Here is a 13,658-nt window from a genome sequence, read left to right as displayed (position 1 = left end):
TTTGTTTTCAGAGTTTTTAGAAACTGCAATTCACATTTAGTGAACCAGCAACAGGAATACTCTCGCAGTGTCCTTTTCTGAGCTCAGCACAAACCGACCATCCTCTGGATCCTACCAGCTGACAGGTGCGTGGCAAGTGTGTGACATCTTTCTCCCAGACTTAGAAAACTCCTGTGGCCCTTTACTGCACACAGTTTCTAAGGGGGGCTGTAGAGTAACATCAGAATTGCTACTCTAGTAACTCACTCTGCTTTAAGGGGAGCTTAAATAGTAACCAGACGTACCGCAATAAATATTCCGCTGGTCCCATTGAAGTTGTCAATCCAACCCTGTAGAAAAGAAGAATCATTAGTGTTCCCTTCAATGATATGTTGCTTACACAGGCTTTGAAATGATGACAGTGGTGTGGTGTACACAAAGAAGGAAGGAGACACCAGTTTAGATGGATACCAGCCCATCTGGGACAGCTGCCAGGACGCCAGCCAGTACCAGGGGATGCACTGCCTGCAATTTACTCGTCAACAACAGAATCTAAGTTTGTTCTTAGAAACCACTTCTTTCCTATTCCCTGGCCTCAGGAATAAAATCTGGCTTTAAACACCACAGTGCCTCAGTGCTGCCACACTTGCTGAAAACAGCTGGAGCGATATTTACCCTTGACAGACAACATGGAGCTGTCACCGAGAGTGATTTGATCACTCCCAACTAATTTCTACAGCAAGAAAGAAAAAAAACCCAAAACCAAACCAAACCACACCACTCCTTTTGAATCCCATCCTACTTCAGGTGAAGGAATCTGCCACTTGTGGGAGCTGGAGTTCAGAGCAGTGATGAGCTGTTTGACCTGGAACAGGTTGTGACACCAAACAGAGCTCTTTGTCTTTCCAAGATGGGGATCTTGGCCCAGAGCCTTGGCTGTATCTCAGCCATCTCTGGCACACTTCAGGCTGCATGAAAGCCAAAGGTGACTTTGTGTTGCCTTTCCAATTTGGCTGCAATATTAGGGCACATTATTCCTACCAGTATATTTAGCTTAATGAATTATCTCACTGCAAAGTACAGCTGCATTTAATTACTGAGTGCCTGACATTTTTACTTTAACCAGAATGCACCAGAGTATGACTGACCCTCAGATCCCATGTTTTGAGCACAGAAACTCCCCTGGTGTGCCTGAATGGACAATCAGGTGCAAGCCCAGCATTTTGCACTGTAACCATCCCAACTCTTGTTATTATTGCTTAAATGTGGTCTTTACACAGGAATTCTTCCTGAAGATGCTGAAGAAGGCTTTCCGTTCTACTCCAGCACAGGTTCTCCACCTCTTCCACACACTTTCCTATGAACTGGACACCAGTTTCTCAAGACACTGCTACAAGGAGGGACAGGTTCCTGACTACCACAGCTCCAACTGCATCCAAAGGCTCTCAGTAGGGAATTGTGTATTCATGCTTACTGGGAAAGGCTCATGCCAGCTGGCTCCCACGATGGATGGCCTGATGATAGCAATGTTCAAGTTTCCTTTCTCTTGCTGAATCAGGTACTCTGACAAGGCTTTGGTGTAGGTGTAAGTGTTGGGCCACTCCCCAAGCAGCTTGGGTGTGATGTCTTGAATGATGGATTCATCCAACCACCTACAAGAAACAAGGAGAACATCATCATCCACCATGCAGGGAGAGAAAAAGACTCGGACAAAGCAAACCAGTGAGACAGGAATCCTCACCTGAAACAGAGGATAAGCCAGTCAAAGCTATTTAAGGTTTGGATTTATAACAGCTCTGTGGGAGAAGGTTACTTTTGTCTTCGAGGTGCAAAATAAACCCTGGTGAGCTTCATGCTAAAATGCCTGGCTCCAATTCAGGTACCTCTGCAAACTCACTTTAGAGCAATCTCTTGCATGGTTAATGCTTCACTGCAATCTGTTACATAAATATTGCCATGGTCCAGAGCCTGGAATCCCACTAGGCAGTGCTCATCCTCAGCCAACACAGTCCCTGTATACTCCCAAACATGTTCCTGGATATTCTGGGTAGCCTTGAGTTAGCAAGTCATGTAACAATACAAAGGTCTCAAAAGCTGGAACAACATCCTACAGGGATATTATTCCAGCAGTGGATTTCCATCATTTACAGTGTTAGATGCTCCTTCTAGCAGGCTTTCCACAAGTTTGTTCACACAGGAAACTGTTGGTGCTTTAAAAAAACCAACCAAAACCAAACCACCAAAAAAAACCCCAAAGAACTCTGCCAAGTTGTTTTTTATTTTTAAGGTATTCAAGTACCTAATCCACCAGAAGCAGTTATGCAGATAGCTTTCAAAAAGAAGCCCTTACCCACCATGGAGCTGCAGGAAGGGCCTAAAGCCCAAAGGCTCTTCCCTGGCACAGCAACAGGACCTCACAGGCCCTGCCAGCAGCTCTGTCTGAAGGACAGGAACTGGCTGTGCTTCCAGAGCCCTCGCACACCACTGCCAGTCCCTGACAGGCTCTCAGCAGCCTGGCGTTACACCACGGAATCGAAGATTAGCTCCTGTGATCCAATTTGTAATTAAGTCAACAGACTTACAGCTCAGTCTGAACGTGGGGATTCTTCCTGGGGGCACTGCAAGGATACTGCTTCCTGCAGATCCTCACTTCACCCCTCCCTGTCTTGCATTTCAGAACAAGGCAGAGGTCAAGGGGAGAGAAATATGATGCTGACTCACACCTGAGGAATTGCTTGATCCTGTCAACCCTGCAAAGACCTGGTGGCTCAGGTGGCACAGCACTTTTCAGATGGCTCTCATTGGGCACAGATGGAAAATTGTTGTGTGAGAAAACACTGATTCACAGGAGAGGGCTGGATGCAGCAAATCTCTCAGTTTTAGAATGCATTAAAAATCTGACAATTTGTAGTATATAGAATTTTTTTCTTTAAATAAAAAAGCCCTATGGAGGCACAAACACCTTCCTTTGCAAGTCTGGTCCAAAGCTGCAGAAACAAGGCAGAAGAAAACATTTAAACATAAAATACGAACTATGCAGAGGTTTCAAGCAGCACATAATATTGACATAATTTGCAAAGCCTGCTTAGGCAGCCATTGAACCTCAGGGTCTCAGCTAAACTGCTGTTGTTTGAATCTGTAGCTAATTACGAGCCTACCAAAAGGAGAGGGCTATTTCTGCAGAGCCTGGAGGAAGACTAAGTTCATTTGGGAACTTGGGTTAAGCTGTGTGCAGGTTTTTTTCCCCTTCTCTTTTGTTTTTTTTTCTTTTCATAATAGGGGATGCAGGTTTGCATTCTCACAAAGCAAAGCCAGGTGTAGAAGTACAGAGGCAATTTCCCCACGCCCTCATCCTTCCAGAGAGGTCTCTGTATTACCTAAGGACCTGTCCCAAGGTACCAGCCTGCCAGGTGATTTGATAGACCAACATTCCCATCAGGGGAGCTGCGCTGACAGTTCAGCAAGGAGAACTGCTCTGTGACCTACTTGGAAGATTCTGGAATGCTAACTCACAAAAGCTGCTGCTTCTGCTCACTGCTGCAGTTGCCCCTTCCTAGCAAATGATGCAAATTAAACAATTAATATTACAAATTACAAACAATTAATATTACAAATTACAAACAAATTACTCTGCTACAGGAAAACACAACTTTTTGTGTTAATGGCTTTGCATTAGTAAGAACCTTTCTTGTAAGCAATGATGAATCTCTATTTTCTGCAGCAACCAAACTGCAGCTTCAGCTGAGGCTTCGCCGTGTGCTGTGTTCCTTACCTCAGCACACCCTTCAAAGCTGATTTCCTTCAGCTTCAGATTAAGGCAAACCATGCTTGATGCAGCAGATTATATGTTTCCCCTATTGGCCTGGCAGCACTTAGAAGCGTGACTTTTGGTTTACACAGCTTAAGCCTCAGGGTTTACTTGCAGGTTAAATATCAGAATACTGAAACAGGAAGATGTAACAGGAGGATAAGAACAGAAAAAGAAACAGCTGGGAGTCCTCCTTGAGATTTCAGGTGAATAAGTAATCATAAGCATATATCAAGTGCATGGCCAAAAGCACTGTTAAATGTTATTGTGTCCAGTTGTTCGATTACCCCTCTTAAAGCATTTGCAGAGCAGCACTTTAAGACAAGGGCTGGTTGTGAATGGAATCATCCACAGCTGGCTGATGCAAAACATAACGTGCATTTCTCCCCATTTTTGAAGGCAGTTTGTATTTCCTTGTCTGCTTCCCCTCCCTCCCCTTTGAAGGTAAAATTCTGATACCTGTTACCTGTTACTCCCCTCTCTCTGAAACCTTCTGTACCCTGATATCCACACACTATTTCTTTCACTTAGATGGCAAATATTAAAGGTGCATCTCAAGTATCATCCCCTCTGCTGCATTTTCAAGCTATGATACACAAATTCTTAGTGTTTTATATGAAGCAGCTGAAGTAACAACCCCTGAGGTGGCCAGGCCCTTCTCCACACTTCTGATTAGCAATCTGTGACTGTACAGACTGTGCTGCAGTCTTTTTTTCAATTTGAGTCATCAACACTAATTGTTTTCAGAGTTGCAAGTGATGGTAAGCTTTTTGGGACAGTGAAATGGAATCTTGACAGTGATGAACTCCAAAGAACATTATAAAACTGAGTCAGTGGGCAAAAAGGTGACAGAGCAGCTTCACTTTTAGGGAAAAGCAGTCTATCAGAACTGGTGTTAGAGTTTGCTGAGCTCAGAACTGGCAACTGTAGCTCAGCAAAAGCTCTTGAATCACAGCTGACAGCCCTGAAATCTCCATGTCAGTGAGTAGCAGCAGACCAAAAAAAAAAAAAAAAAATCAATGAAATGCTGCACATCATCAGGTACTGAGAACGAGACCAGCGGTGTAATTTGGAAGCTACTTAAATAGAACTTTGAGTGACCACACCTTGAGTACTGCATGAAGTTCTGTCTGACCCCCACACCTCAGGGAGGGAGTAGAGTTAAAGAACAGGTAGAGAGGAAGGACAACTAAAATCACCACAAAGACACATCCATCAGCACATGAGGAAACAGTAAAAAGGCTGAGACTCTTCAGGTTTCTGTGAGGGGAACAGAAAAGAGTATCCAGGCTGGTGCAGTTACCCTAAATAGCATCTCTCAGTGACACTCTTGAGGGCAAGATATTGGGCCAGGCAGCCCATTGCGCTAATGCACTAAGACATTTCTCAAGTTTTTATCATGCTCCACTTACTGAATAAATGATAAATGATTGATGACTACTAGCTGGAAGTAAACATATCCAAGAATATGAGCTACTAGAGAAATTCAAACAGAAAATACCAGTTTGTACTAACTTTTCTGGAGTAGCGTTTAGACAGTTAAATTGTTTCTTAAGACAAACTTTTTTTTTTTTTTAAATAAAAAATCAGCAGTTCTCTTAGTGGGCATTAATTGCTTTCATCTTCCATTACCCTAAATCAAGAAGATGAAAGATTTTATACCAGCTCTTTGGGTTAATAGTTCACAGATCAGTTGCTTATATTAACCACTAGCAAATGAATAAAAACACATTAACAGTTGTAGGAAAATTCTCCTAAGGAGAATGTTACCTGGGGCCTTTATCAGCTGATTTTGTTATTCTTTCTAGTTACTCTTTGTTTTAGTAAATTCAGTTAACCAAGCTTTCTTTGTTGTTTCATCAAAGCCCTGTATTCCTGTCTTCGTTGAGAGGACATAGCCTCATTCTGTGCCAGGAGAGGTTCAGGTGGAAATCAGAAACATTTTCTTCACTGAAAAGGTGGTCAGGCATTGGAAGGGGCTGCCCAGGGACATGGTGGAGTCACCAACCCTGTAAGTGTTCAAAACCCAACAGGACGTGGCACTCAGTGCTCTGGTTTAGTTGACAAGGTGGTGATCAGTCAAAGTTTGGACTTGGTCATCTTAGAGGTCTTTTCCAACCTAAATGATTCACATCCAACTGTCTAAAAAAGCCTGTTTCTTACTCATCCCCATATAACTACAGCTAAATACCACAGGATTTCTGAAAGAAGTGGAAACAACACTGGAAAGCTGAAGAGAGGAAAGAAATAAGGCATATGAACAAAATGAGTTCTTCCTAAGGCAGCAGCGGAACTGAGTGTTACAGAAACCAGCAACTCCACTCCTGGCAGAAAATACACTGCTGCAGAACTTAATACTGGACTCTCATGAAATCAGTGTCTTTAAAAGAACACAAACAGCAGTAACAGCAACTCTGAACAGAAATCCCACCCCGTTCTGTGAACAGCTCCCAGGTCTACCACAGGATGAAGGGAAGCCAACACTGGAAGGGGCAATGCAGTTCTTACTTACTCTACTAAATCAAAGAGCTTCTGGGGCTCGGCAGGGGGTGGGTAGATGATCTCCTCGATGCATTTCCGGACGCAGTTTGCATAGGCAGTGGAGATGTGGATGAAGGCCTCGAGGTTCCGCATCTGCCGGGCCAGCTCGAGGAGCCGCTGCGTGCCCATCACGTTCAGCTGCAGGGCATGTCTAAGGAACACAGGGAAAACAAGCAAAAGGCATTTCACTGGGAAGAATGTATGAAGGCTGAGTCTTAGCCAAACCTCATCACGGAAAGGGAAGGCAGGGAAGGGCAGGGGACACGGTGGAGCAGAAAGTGTCAGTGAAATGCAAGTGTGAAACCAACTTTCAGAGCAATCCTGTTGGATTCACTGTTCTGAACACTGAATGTCTCTCAAATATTTTTACTCATTTTGAAGGGTTACAAGTAACTCTTCAATACCATCTCTAAATGTGAGACATTGGCCACCCCTCCCTGGAACATGTATTTCTAACCATTGAGGCACTGTGGTTCCTATGGTACCCACTCAGTGTTCTCTGGAGGGACCACTGCTAAATCAGATGAACACACGGTTTCAGAAAGCGAGAAAGGGTCCTCGGGCCCAGAAAAACAGATTTATAGCCTCAAAGAATGGCCTGGCTTGGAAGGGACCTTAACGATTATCCAGACATGGACAGGGACACCTTCCACCAAACGAGGTTGCTCAGAACTCCATCCAACCTGGCCTTGGACACTTCCAGGGATGGGGCAGCCACAGCTCCTCTGGACAACCTGTGTGAGGGCCTCAGGACCCTTACAGTAAGGAATTTCCTCCTAGTATCTAATCTGAACCCACTCTCATTCAGTTTGAAGCTATTCATAATCAAAGAAGACACAATTAGAGATAACAGCCTAAATTCCCAAGGAATGGAGACAAGAACTAATAAGCATAAGAGAAAGAATACCCTGGTTAGCAAGGCTGACCTTCAAGCACCCAGCATAGCTAGAAGTTGTCCTGGAGACAATCTGCAACAGATCTCAGCCAGCAGACTCTGTTGCATGCTTTGTACTGTCAAAAAACCACTTTCCTGCACAGAAGGGAAAAGGCTCAGGAATATGCAATCTGCTCAGCCCAGGAGTAGAAGCTTTCAAAGACATGTACAATGTTAGGAATTATGCCACCAAGCACAGTGTACACTAAAAAACCTTAATTATGTTGAAGAGAAATTGTAAATAGTCCAAAGGAATGAAAACATCAGCTAGAGTAGGATCTGTATTTGCATCACAGTATCTAAACCTAGAGATACTTTTCTCATTACATGCTGCTATTAAAGAATAGCATTTTCTGTAGATTTCTATTTCCTCCTGCCTTTCTAGCAGAATGAATACTTCTACTGAGCTACCCTTCAGACAAGAGTTACCTTTCCACGCACACTTCTGTTTGACTGCATCCCTTCTGAGAAGTGGTGATGAGAACTGTGCTCATAATTTGGGCCTAGCACAGATTTCTGCTGAGTTGCTCAGAGCTCCTTTAGCCTTCAAAGGAAATATCATCTAACCCTGGTGGTTTGTTATTTGTTTTGTCATCCTTTATTTTTTTCTATTTCTATTAAAACAGCATCTATTAATATTTCAGTGTAACACAACTTCTGAGATTTCTGCCCTCCAGAGTTCCATCTGGAGAATTCCCTAAATGTGCTGCATGTTGATGCCAAGAATTCATTTAGTGTCTCCATTGCTGCTTTTCCAGTATCTTCAAAGCAATGCTTTTGCACCTTCCTTATCTATTGGCTTTACATATTCTGTTGTAATCTTTGAGCTTCTGCCATGTTGAAAAAATAATTTTATTTGTGTAATCATCAAGTTGCTGCTCGAAATTCTTAACTAAGCAGCAATATTGTGCTTTCACATTTAACTTGTTAAAACTTTTACCCATCTGATATATTTTATTATTCACTCAGGAATAATTTGATTTGAAGAACTTCTCATATTTTGCCTTCTAATCATCATTTTCCTTGTTCTGTTAGAGAGATTTTGACCGATCACATACAATCAGTCCTTAAATAGTTTCTACACTGCCTGAAAGCTGATGACCTTTTAAACTTCTTACTAGCTATCCTCCTTATTAAAAATGTGGTTTCCCTTTGATGTTTCATGCCACTGAGACTTATTTTTAAAGTGGGTTCATTTGTGCATTGATTTAAGAACATTTATGGCTACTTATGTATTGGCTCAAGATTACATCAAGAGCTGCTTCCTTTCTGGTGTTTCTCTAATTAGTTGTTCTAAAAAGCAGACATTTATGGTTGACATAGTGGATATCTATTTAGCCTATGAGCAAATAAAGATTGATATCATGAATTGTGTTTTCTACTATCGCAGATTTAATGTTTTTCAAAAGAACTGTGAGGATCTGGCAATGCAGATCATCCACCTTGGTTTGTTGAACTGGACAATCTGCACAGAAGCACTTACACATCTAATCTTGTTTCAGGGGCTTATTTCTGCTGGTTTTTCTTAATGGGAAAAGCCTGCCTGGACAGGCACTCCCAAGGGAACTCCTTCAGAAACTGAGCACTTATTGTAAACACTTAATTACAGTGAGAGCTGGGTGTTTTAAAGGTTGTGATGGGCTGTTTTCTCAAACCACAGCTCATTTCCTTCTCCAGCTACCCAGTGACAAAGAAAGGCCATTAACAACACCAACTTTAGAGACAGACACAATTTCACTTCAAGCTGTCTCCAGCTCTGCCAAAACATCTCCCTGTTGACCTAAACCACCCTCTTCCCCACCCCAGTTTTAGGTCATACTTAACTCCCTTACAGTATTACAAGCCAATCCTGCAGTTCTTCCCTCTGTTCCCATGGGAATGTGCCAAGACAGTTTGACATGCACACGCACACGACATTTTCGGGGCACTCCCCCTGCATGTTCAGTGCAGAACCATGTGGAGCATGAACATGGAAGTGGGGAATTAGCACTGCAGACATGCGAGGGGATGCTCTGAGCAGTGCCATGGTGCATCCTGGATCACGCTCAGCAAACACAGGGAAGCAGGACGTACTTGAGGGGTTCGTCAAAGCGAACTGTGGCTGCACAGTGGAAGACAACATTGACCCGGGTCAGAAGCTCTTCCTCGTCTTCAGCACTGATGGCCAGCTTGGGCTGAGTGAGTTCAGCATTAATAGGCTTAATCTTCTCGTGGAAATTAGGGCAATCTTCTCGGACCCTGTCAAAGACCTTGAAGCACAAACAGAGAGAGATCAGGGACAGAATTAGGCTGCTGAGATCGCTTTGATTAGCAGCCAGTCTGATTACATCAATCAATGCAACTGGCACAAAAGAGAATTCCTGACTGGGAGGACACAGGTGACATGATAAAATAGTCCATTCACTTGTTCCCTCCCAGGAGAAACAGAACAAAAATATAGGGGGTAAATGCATTGCTCTGAAGAGATTAATGAATCTTCTCTGCCACCACTCATTTCCTTGGACAGCCATCGAAATTCCTCTATGTCCGTATTTCCTGCAACCACTTGCTACTTGACCTTGAGGACTGCCTGTAGGACCAAAACAGGAGCTGAAGAGCAGGAGGGCAGAGTACAGAGCAGGAAAGCCTGTGCAGCATTACACTCAAGCCAGATGGTTCTACAAAGGACTTGCAGAGAGGAGGAGAATTGGACACATTCTTGCTCCTCCTCCTCTTCCTTTGCAGCTCCTTGTCTACTGTCACTCTGCTCCTGTCAGAGGAGTCCAGTGGGGGACCTGCTTTTGGGATGGAAGGATGGGGCATCTCAGTAAGCCCCACTGCTGAAGCTGTTGAGTGCCACCAGCAGTTTTGCTGCACTGAACATGTATGCAGCTGGCTGGCCTCTCAAGCCATCTTTCCAGCCCTTTTTTTCCTACTAATATGAGCCACAGCTCTTTCCAAGACATATTTCTGCACAGCATTATTATATTTGAGCCATTTCAGCTGAATTAATAGAAACTGTTAAGTCCAAAAAAAGATCCTTCCCTTTTTTTTTTTTGGGGGGGGGGGGGGGGGAGCAGAGTGACAACACAAAAGCTAGAAAGAATCAATAGACTAGAAAGGCTGTGGGATCTGAAGAGGTATAATCTAGATTCCAAAGGATAATCACACCTCCAAAGTAACAAGTCTAGTGACAGGAACACCTAATACTGGGAGAGATTACTGAGGAATGCAAAGGACACATCACACCACCTTTGGACACCTTTAAGAGTTGTCTAAGTAAGCAGTGACAGGAAAGGCAGGGAACAGCTGAACCTGCCTTGGGGCAGGAGGATGGACCAGCTGATTTTTCAGTAGCTCTGTGTTTTTGGGGTGTTTCCCCTCTGTAGCCTACTCACCCATAACACCGAGTTTGGAAATATCTTTGCTACCATGGCCTCTTGTTTTCCTAGAGATTCTTCTGCCTCTGATGTGCCCGGTGCTTACATACGAGCAGAAATTGTCTGACATAAACTAAACACACTAAGAGACACATGAAAGATTAAATTGATCCCAATAGGTTTTTTTTTTTTTTTTGGACTAAGGGATTACCATCTTTCTGCTTATCTGACAAGCAGCATATCTAGATAAACCTTGAGGTTCTTAGGGATAAGAGGTGACAAGAGAATCATTAGCCTTCCCCATTATGCACCATACTCTGTACTTATTTTAAATTGCCACACAGCTGCACATCCTTCAGAAACCTGAAATTTTAGCCCAAGTTAGGACAAGACAAAGCCATTTCACTGTTCTCAGCTGCACCTGAGCGCACACATTTTCATCAGTGTGGCTAGGCCAGAAAACAGATCTGTAGACAGAGAGTTATTCATGGGCAAAGGTGTTGGTGAGAGCTAGCTGGACTGAAGGAACTGAATTCCCAGGCACCAACAGCCTTAATGTCTGCAAAAGCTGGTTTTTTAACAAGATACTACACTGGCTCTCCAAATATGCATCATCTCATGAGGGATCACATGCCAGCAAACCCTGATGGGACACAAAATGGAAAGGTTTCTCAGAGAACCCACATGAGCTATTTTGTGGGATTCTCAGGAATATTAGTTTGTATTTGTTTGTTTGTTGCAAAGAGAGTGCAAAATGCCACAAAATGGGAGTTATTTTCTACTTGTTTGGTATAAATAATGCAAAGGCAGAGAAAGAATGAATCAGCCCTTTACTTTTCAGTCACGGCTTATAAAGTAAGAGTAGTATTTCTGCAGTGCCAGCCTTGGACAGCTAAATTCTTCCTACATCTCCTCCTGACATTCCCTCTGCAGATAATGTCCCCTTCAGCTTCTGTGCCTGCTGCTACCACGTGCCACTCAGCTGCTGCAGTTTTTCATCCCCTCCAATGATTCACTGCATTCCTCTGAAGGATGAAGGCAATTTCTAAATGCAAGCTCACAAGTCAGCACATTGCTTTGGAAACCTTCTGCACCACAGGAACATTCAGTACATTGTCAACATTAAATCAGGTAACGGGAGCAGCTGTTTAATCAAAGTCTGCTGCTTCTTTTATGGAAGCTGAAGGTTTCAGACTTGTCAGTGCTTTACAGGGAAATGAAGGAAGATTTAAAGGGAAAACAAATGCAGCTTATTTTATACTGCTTCCTGCAGTTCAAGGAGTACTTAACATAAAGATGATGCTTAGTCTGAAGGTGAACTGTAATTGCATCTCTAAATTCTGATGAACTCACCAAGAACATAAATAATAAATCCCCAGTAACTGTGTGAGGCCTAAGGATTGTTCTGTCTTTTCTTTTTAGAAGCCATCTGCCAATATAAAATACAGTCAGTGCACTGGCCTGATGTTGGAATTACATGAAAACACTGGCCAGGTCAGCAGGGATACAGGAATTGCCACAAAATTACAGTGAAGAGAAAGGAAAGGGCTTTGACTTCAAGTTGTCCAGTATTAATGAAATGGAGGGAAATCAGTAATAACATTACTGAGCATCCTAATGCATTGCAGGGACAGCACTGCTGCCTTTCCCAAACCAACAAATGAATCTAGTAGCTGCTATTCTCATTTTTAACCTCAAAATAGGATCCAAGTTCAGCATGGGCTGTGCTGTCCCTCAACAGAGAGGAGAATTTCTTATTTCTCATTTTATAATCAGGCAATTCCCATTTAGAATACTAGTCAAATCTCTGTGTTTTCACTTTACTCTGTCAAAAATGTGAAAACAGGACGTCTGGGATTTCTCCCAACATTCTAGTTGAGTGTGTTTGATGGACATTTTCCCTATTCCTGCCCTCCTAAGCTCTGACCTCCCTTTACAAAGGACATCTGCAGCTCTTGGTGTTCCCTGCTCTTGCCTTAAAGCACATAATAATTCAGAGAGGTTTCTGCCTACCATCCCTTCAATCAGAAATTTTTCCATGCCACAAAGATACAAAAACCTCAAAGAAAGGGCAAATTGCACATCTATGGAACAGCACAGCTGAAAAATAAAGGAAGCACTGAACAGAGCAAAATGCCAACGGCTTCGCATCTTCCTCAGGCGGCATTTTCAGTGAAGCAAATACAAACTAATGAAAAGCAGAGTGCCTAAGCCATGGTCCACTTTAAAAAAGGAACTTGCACAAGTCTGGTCTTGTAAAAGCCTTTCAAAGGCCTGGGTAGTCCTTTCTTTCTTGGACAGCACTCCCGGATCTCCCCCTACCCCATCAGGCACTGGTGACCGACCCAGAAAGCATCAAGTTTTTAAGTGTGGCCAAGAAAGGCAACCTTTTTTCCTCAGGTGTGTTTAATAGGTGCCAGGAAATCAGGCTTCTCTAGGAGGATTGTAACTTACAATCTAGGAGGATTGATGTAACTTACATTATAACACGAACATTGCAAGGCATTACTGTATGACAACCTTTAAAACGGAGAAAATCCAGAGAATTCCCACAAAATGGAACTCCTATATGACAAACCAATGAGAACATTAAGGTTGAGGGAGCTCAATTAAAAAAAAAAAAAAAAGAAAGAAAAAAGGTAAAAAGCTTCCACCTCTCAGATAAAGAAATGGAAGGGACTGCTTAGCATGATTCAGGAGATTATAGGCAAGAATTGCTCCCTGTAAAGGAAATACATAATTTATCCTAAGAGAGACACAGGCCAAGGGGTAAAATATTGTGGCAAGAAAAAGGCATTCACTGGCTGTGTGGAACAATTTTAAACCCAGGTGTTTGAAATCCCTCTTCTGAACAGAGCATTGGTGTACAAATGCAGGGGAACAGCCTATATATAAATACACAAAATAACAACCCCCAGGGTGTGCATCTATCCCTCAGTGATTTCAATGACAGCATCATAAATATACAAGTGATCATCACAAATTTACACTACTGAAGGTACCAAAGTCATGAAAACAACTCTTAAAAAACCACCTG

General features: G+C 42.9%; 1 protein-coding gene across 3 annotated transcripts in view; it reads right to left on the bottom strand.

The window, feature by feature from the left end:
• The window catches only part of FAR2 (fatty acyl-CoA reductase 2), a 124,385-nt gene that overhangs the window by 20,611 nt on the left and 90,116 nt on the right, over positions 1-13,658 (bottom strand). For all 3 annotated transcript variants that reach the window (XM_042050643.1, XM_042050645.1, XM_042050644.1), the window contains exons 3-6: positions 9,336-9,511; positions 6,300-6,479; positions 1,454-1,631; positions 285-329 (exon numbers count right to left, since the gene is read on the bottom strand). In XM_042050643.1, coding sequence (XP_041906577.1) covers positions 285-329; positions 1,454-1,631; positions 6,300-6,479; positions 9,336-9,511 — 579 coding nt within the window. The remainder of the gene's footprint in view (positions 1-284; positions 330-1,453; positions 1,632-6,299; positions 6,480-9,335; positions 9,512-13,658) is intronic.

The sequence above is a fragment of the Corvus kubaryi genome, unplaced genomic scaffold (assembly GCF_017639235.1).
Source record: "Corvus kubaryi isolate FWS band 111438036 unplaced genomic scaffold, C.kubaryi_AGA036_p1.0 74, whole genome shotgun sequence".
In the NCBI taxonomy this organism is placed as follows: Eukaryota; Metazoa; Chordata; class Aves; order Passeriformes; family Corvidae; genus Corvus; species Corvus kubaryi.
Note: the sequence above shows the minus strand (reverse complement) of the source record. Positions and strands in the feature narration are given on the sequence as shown.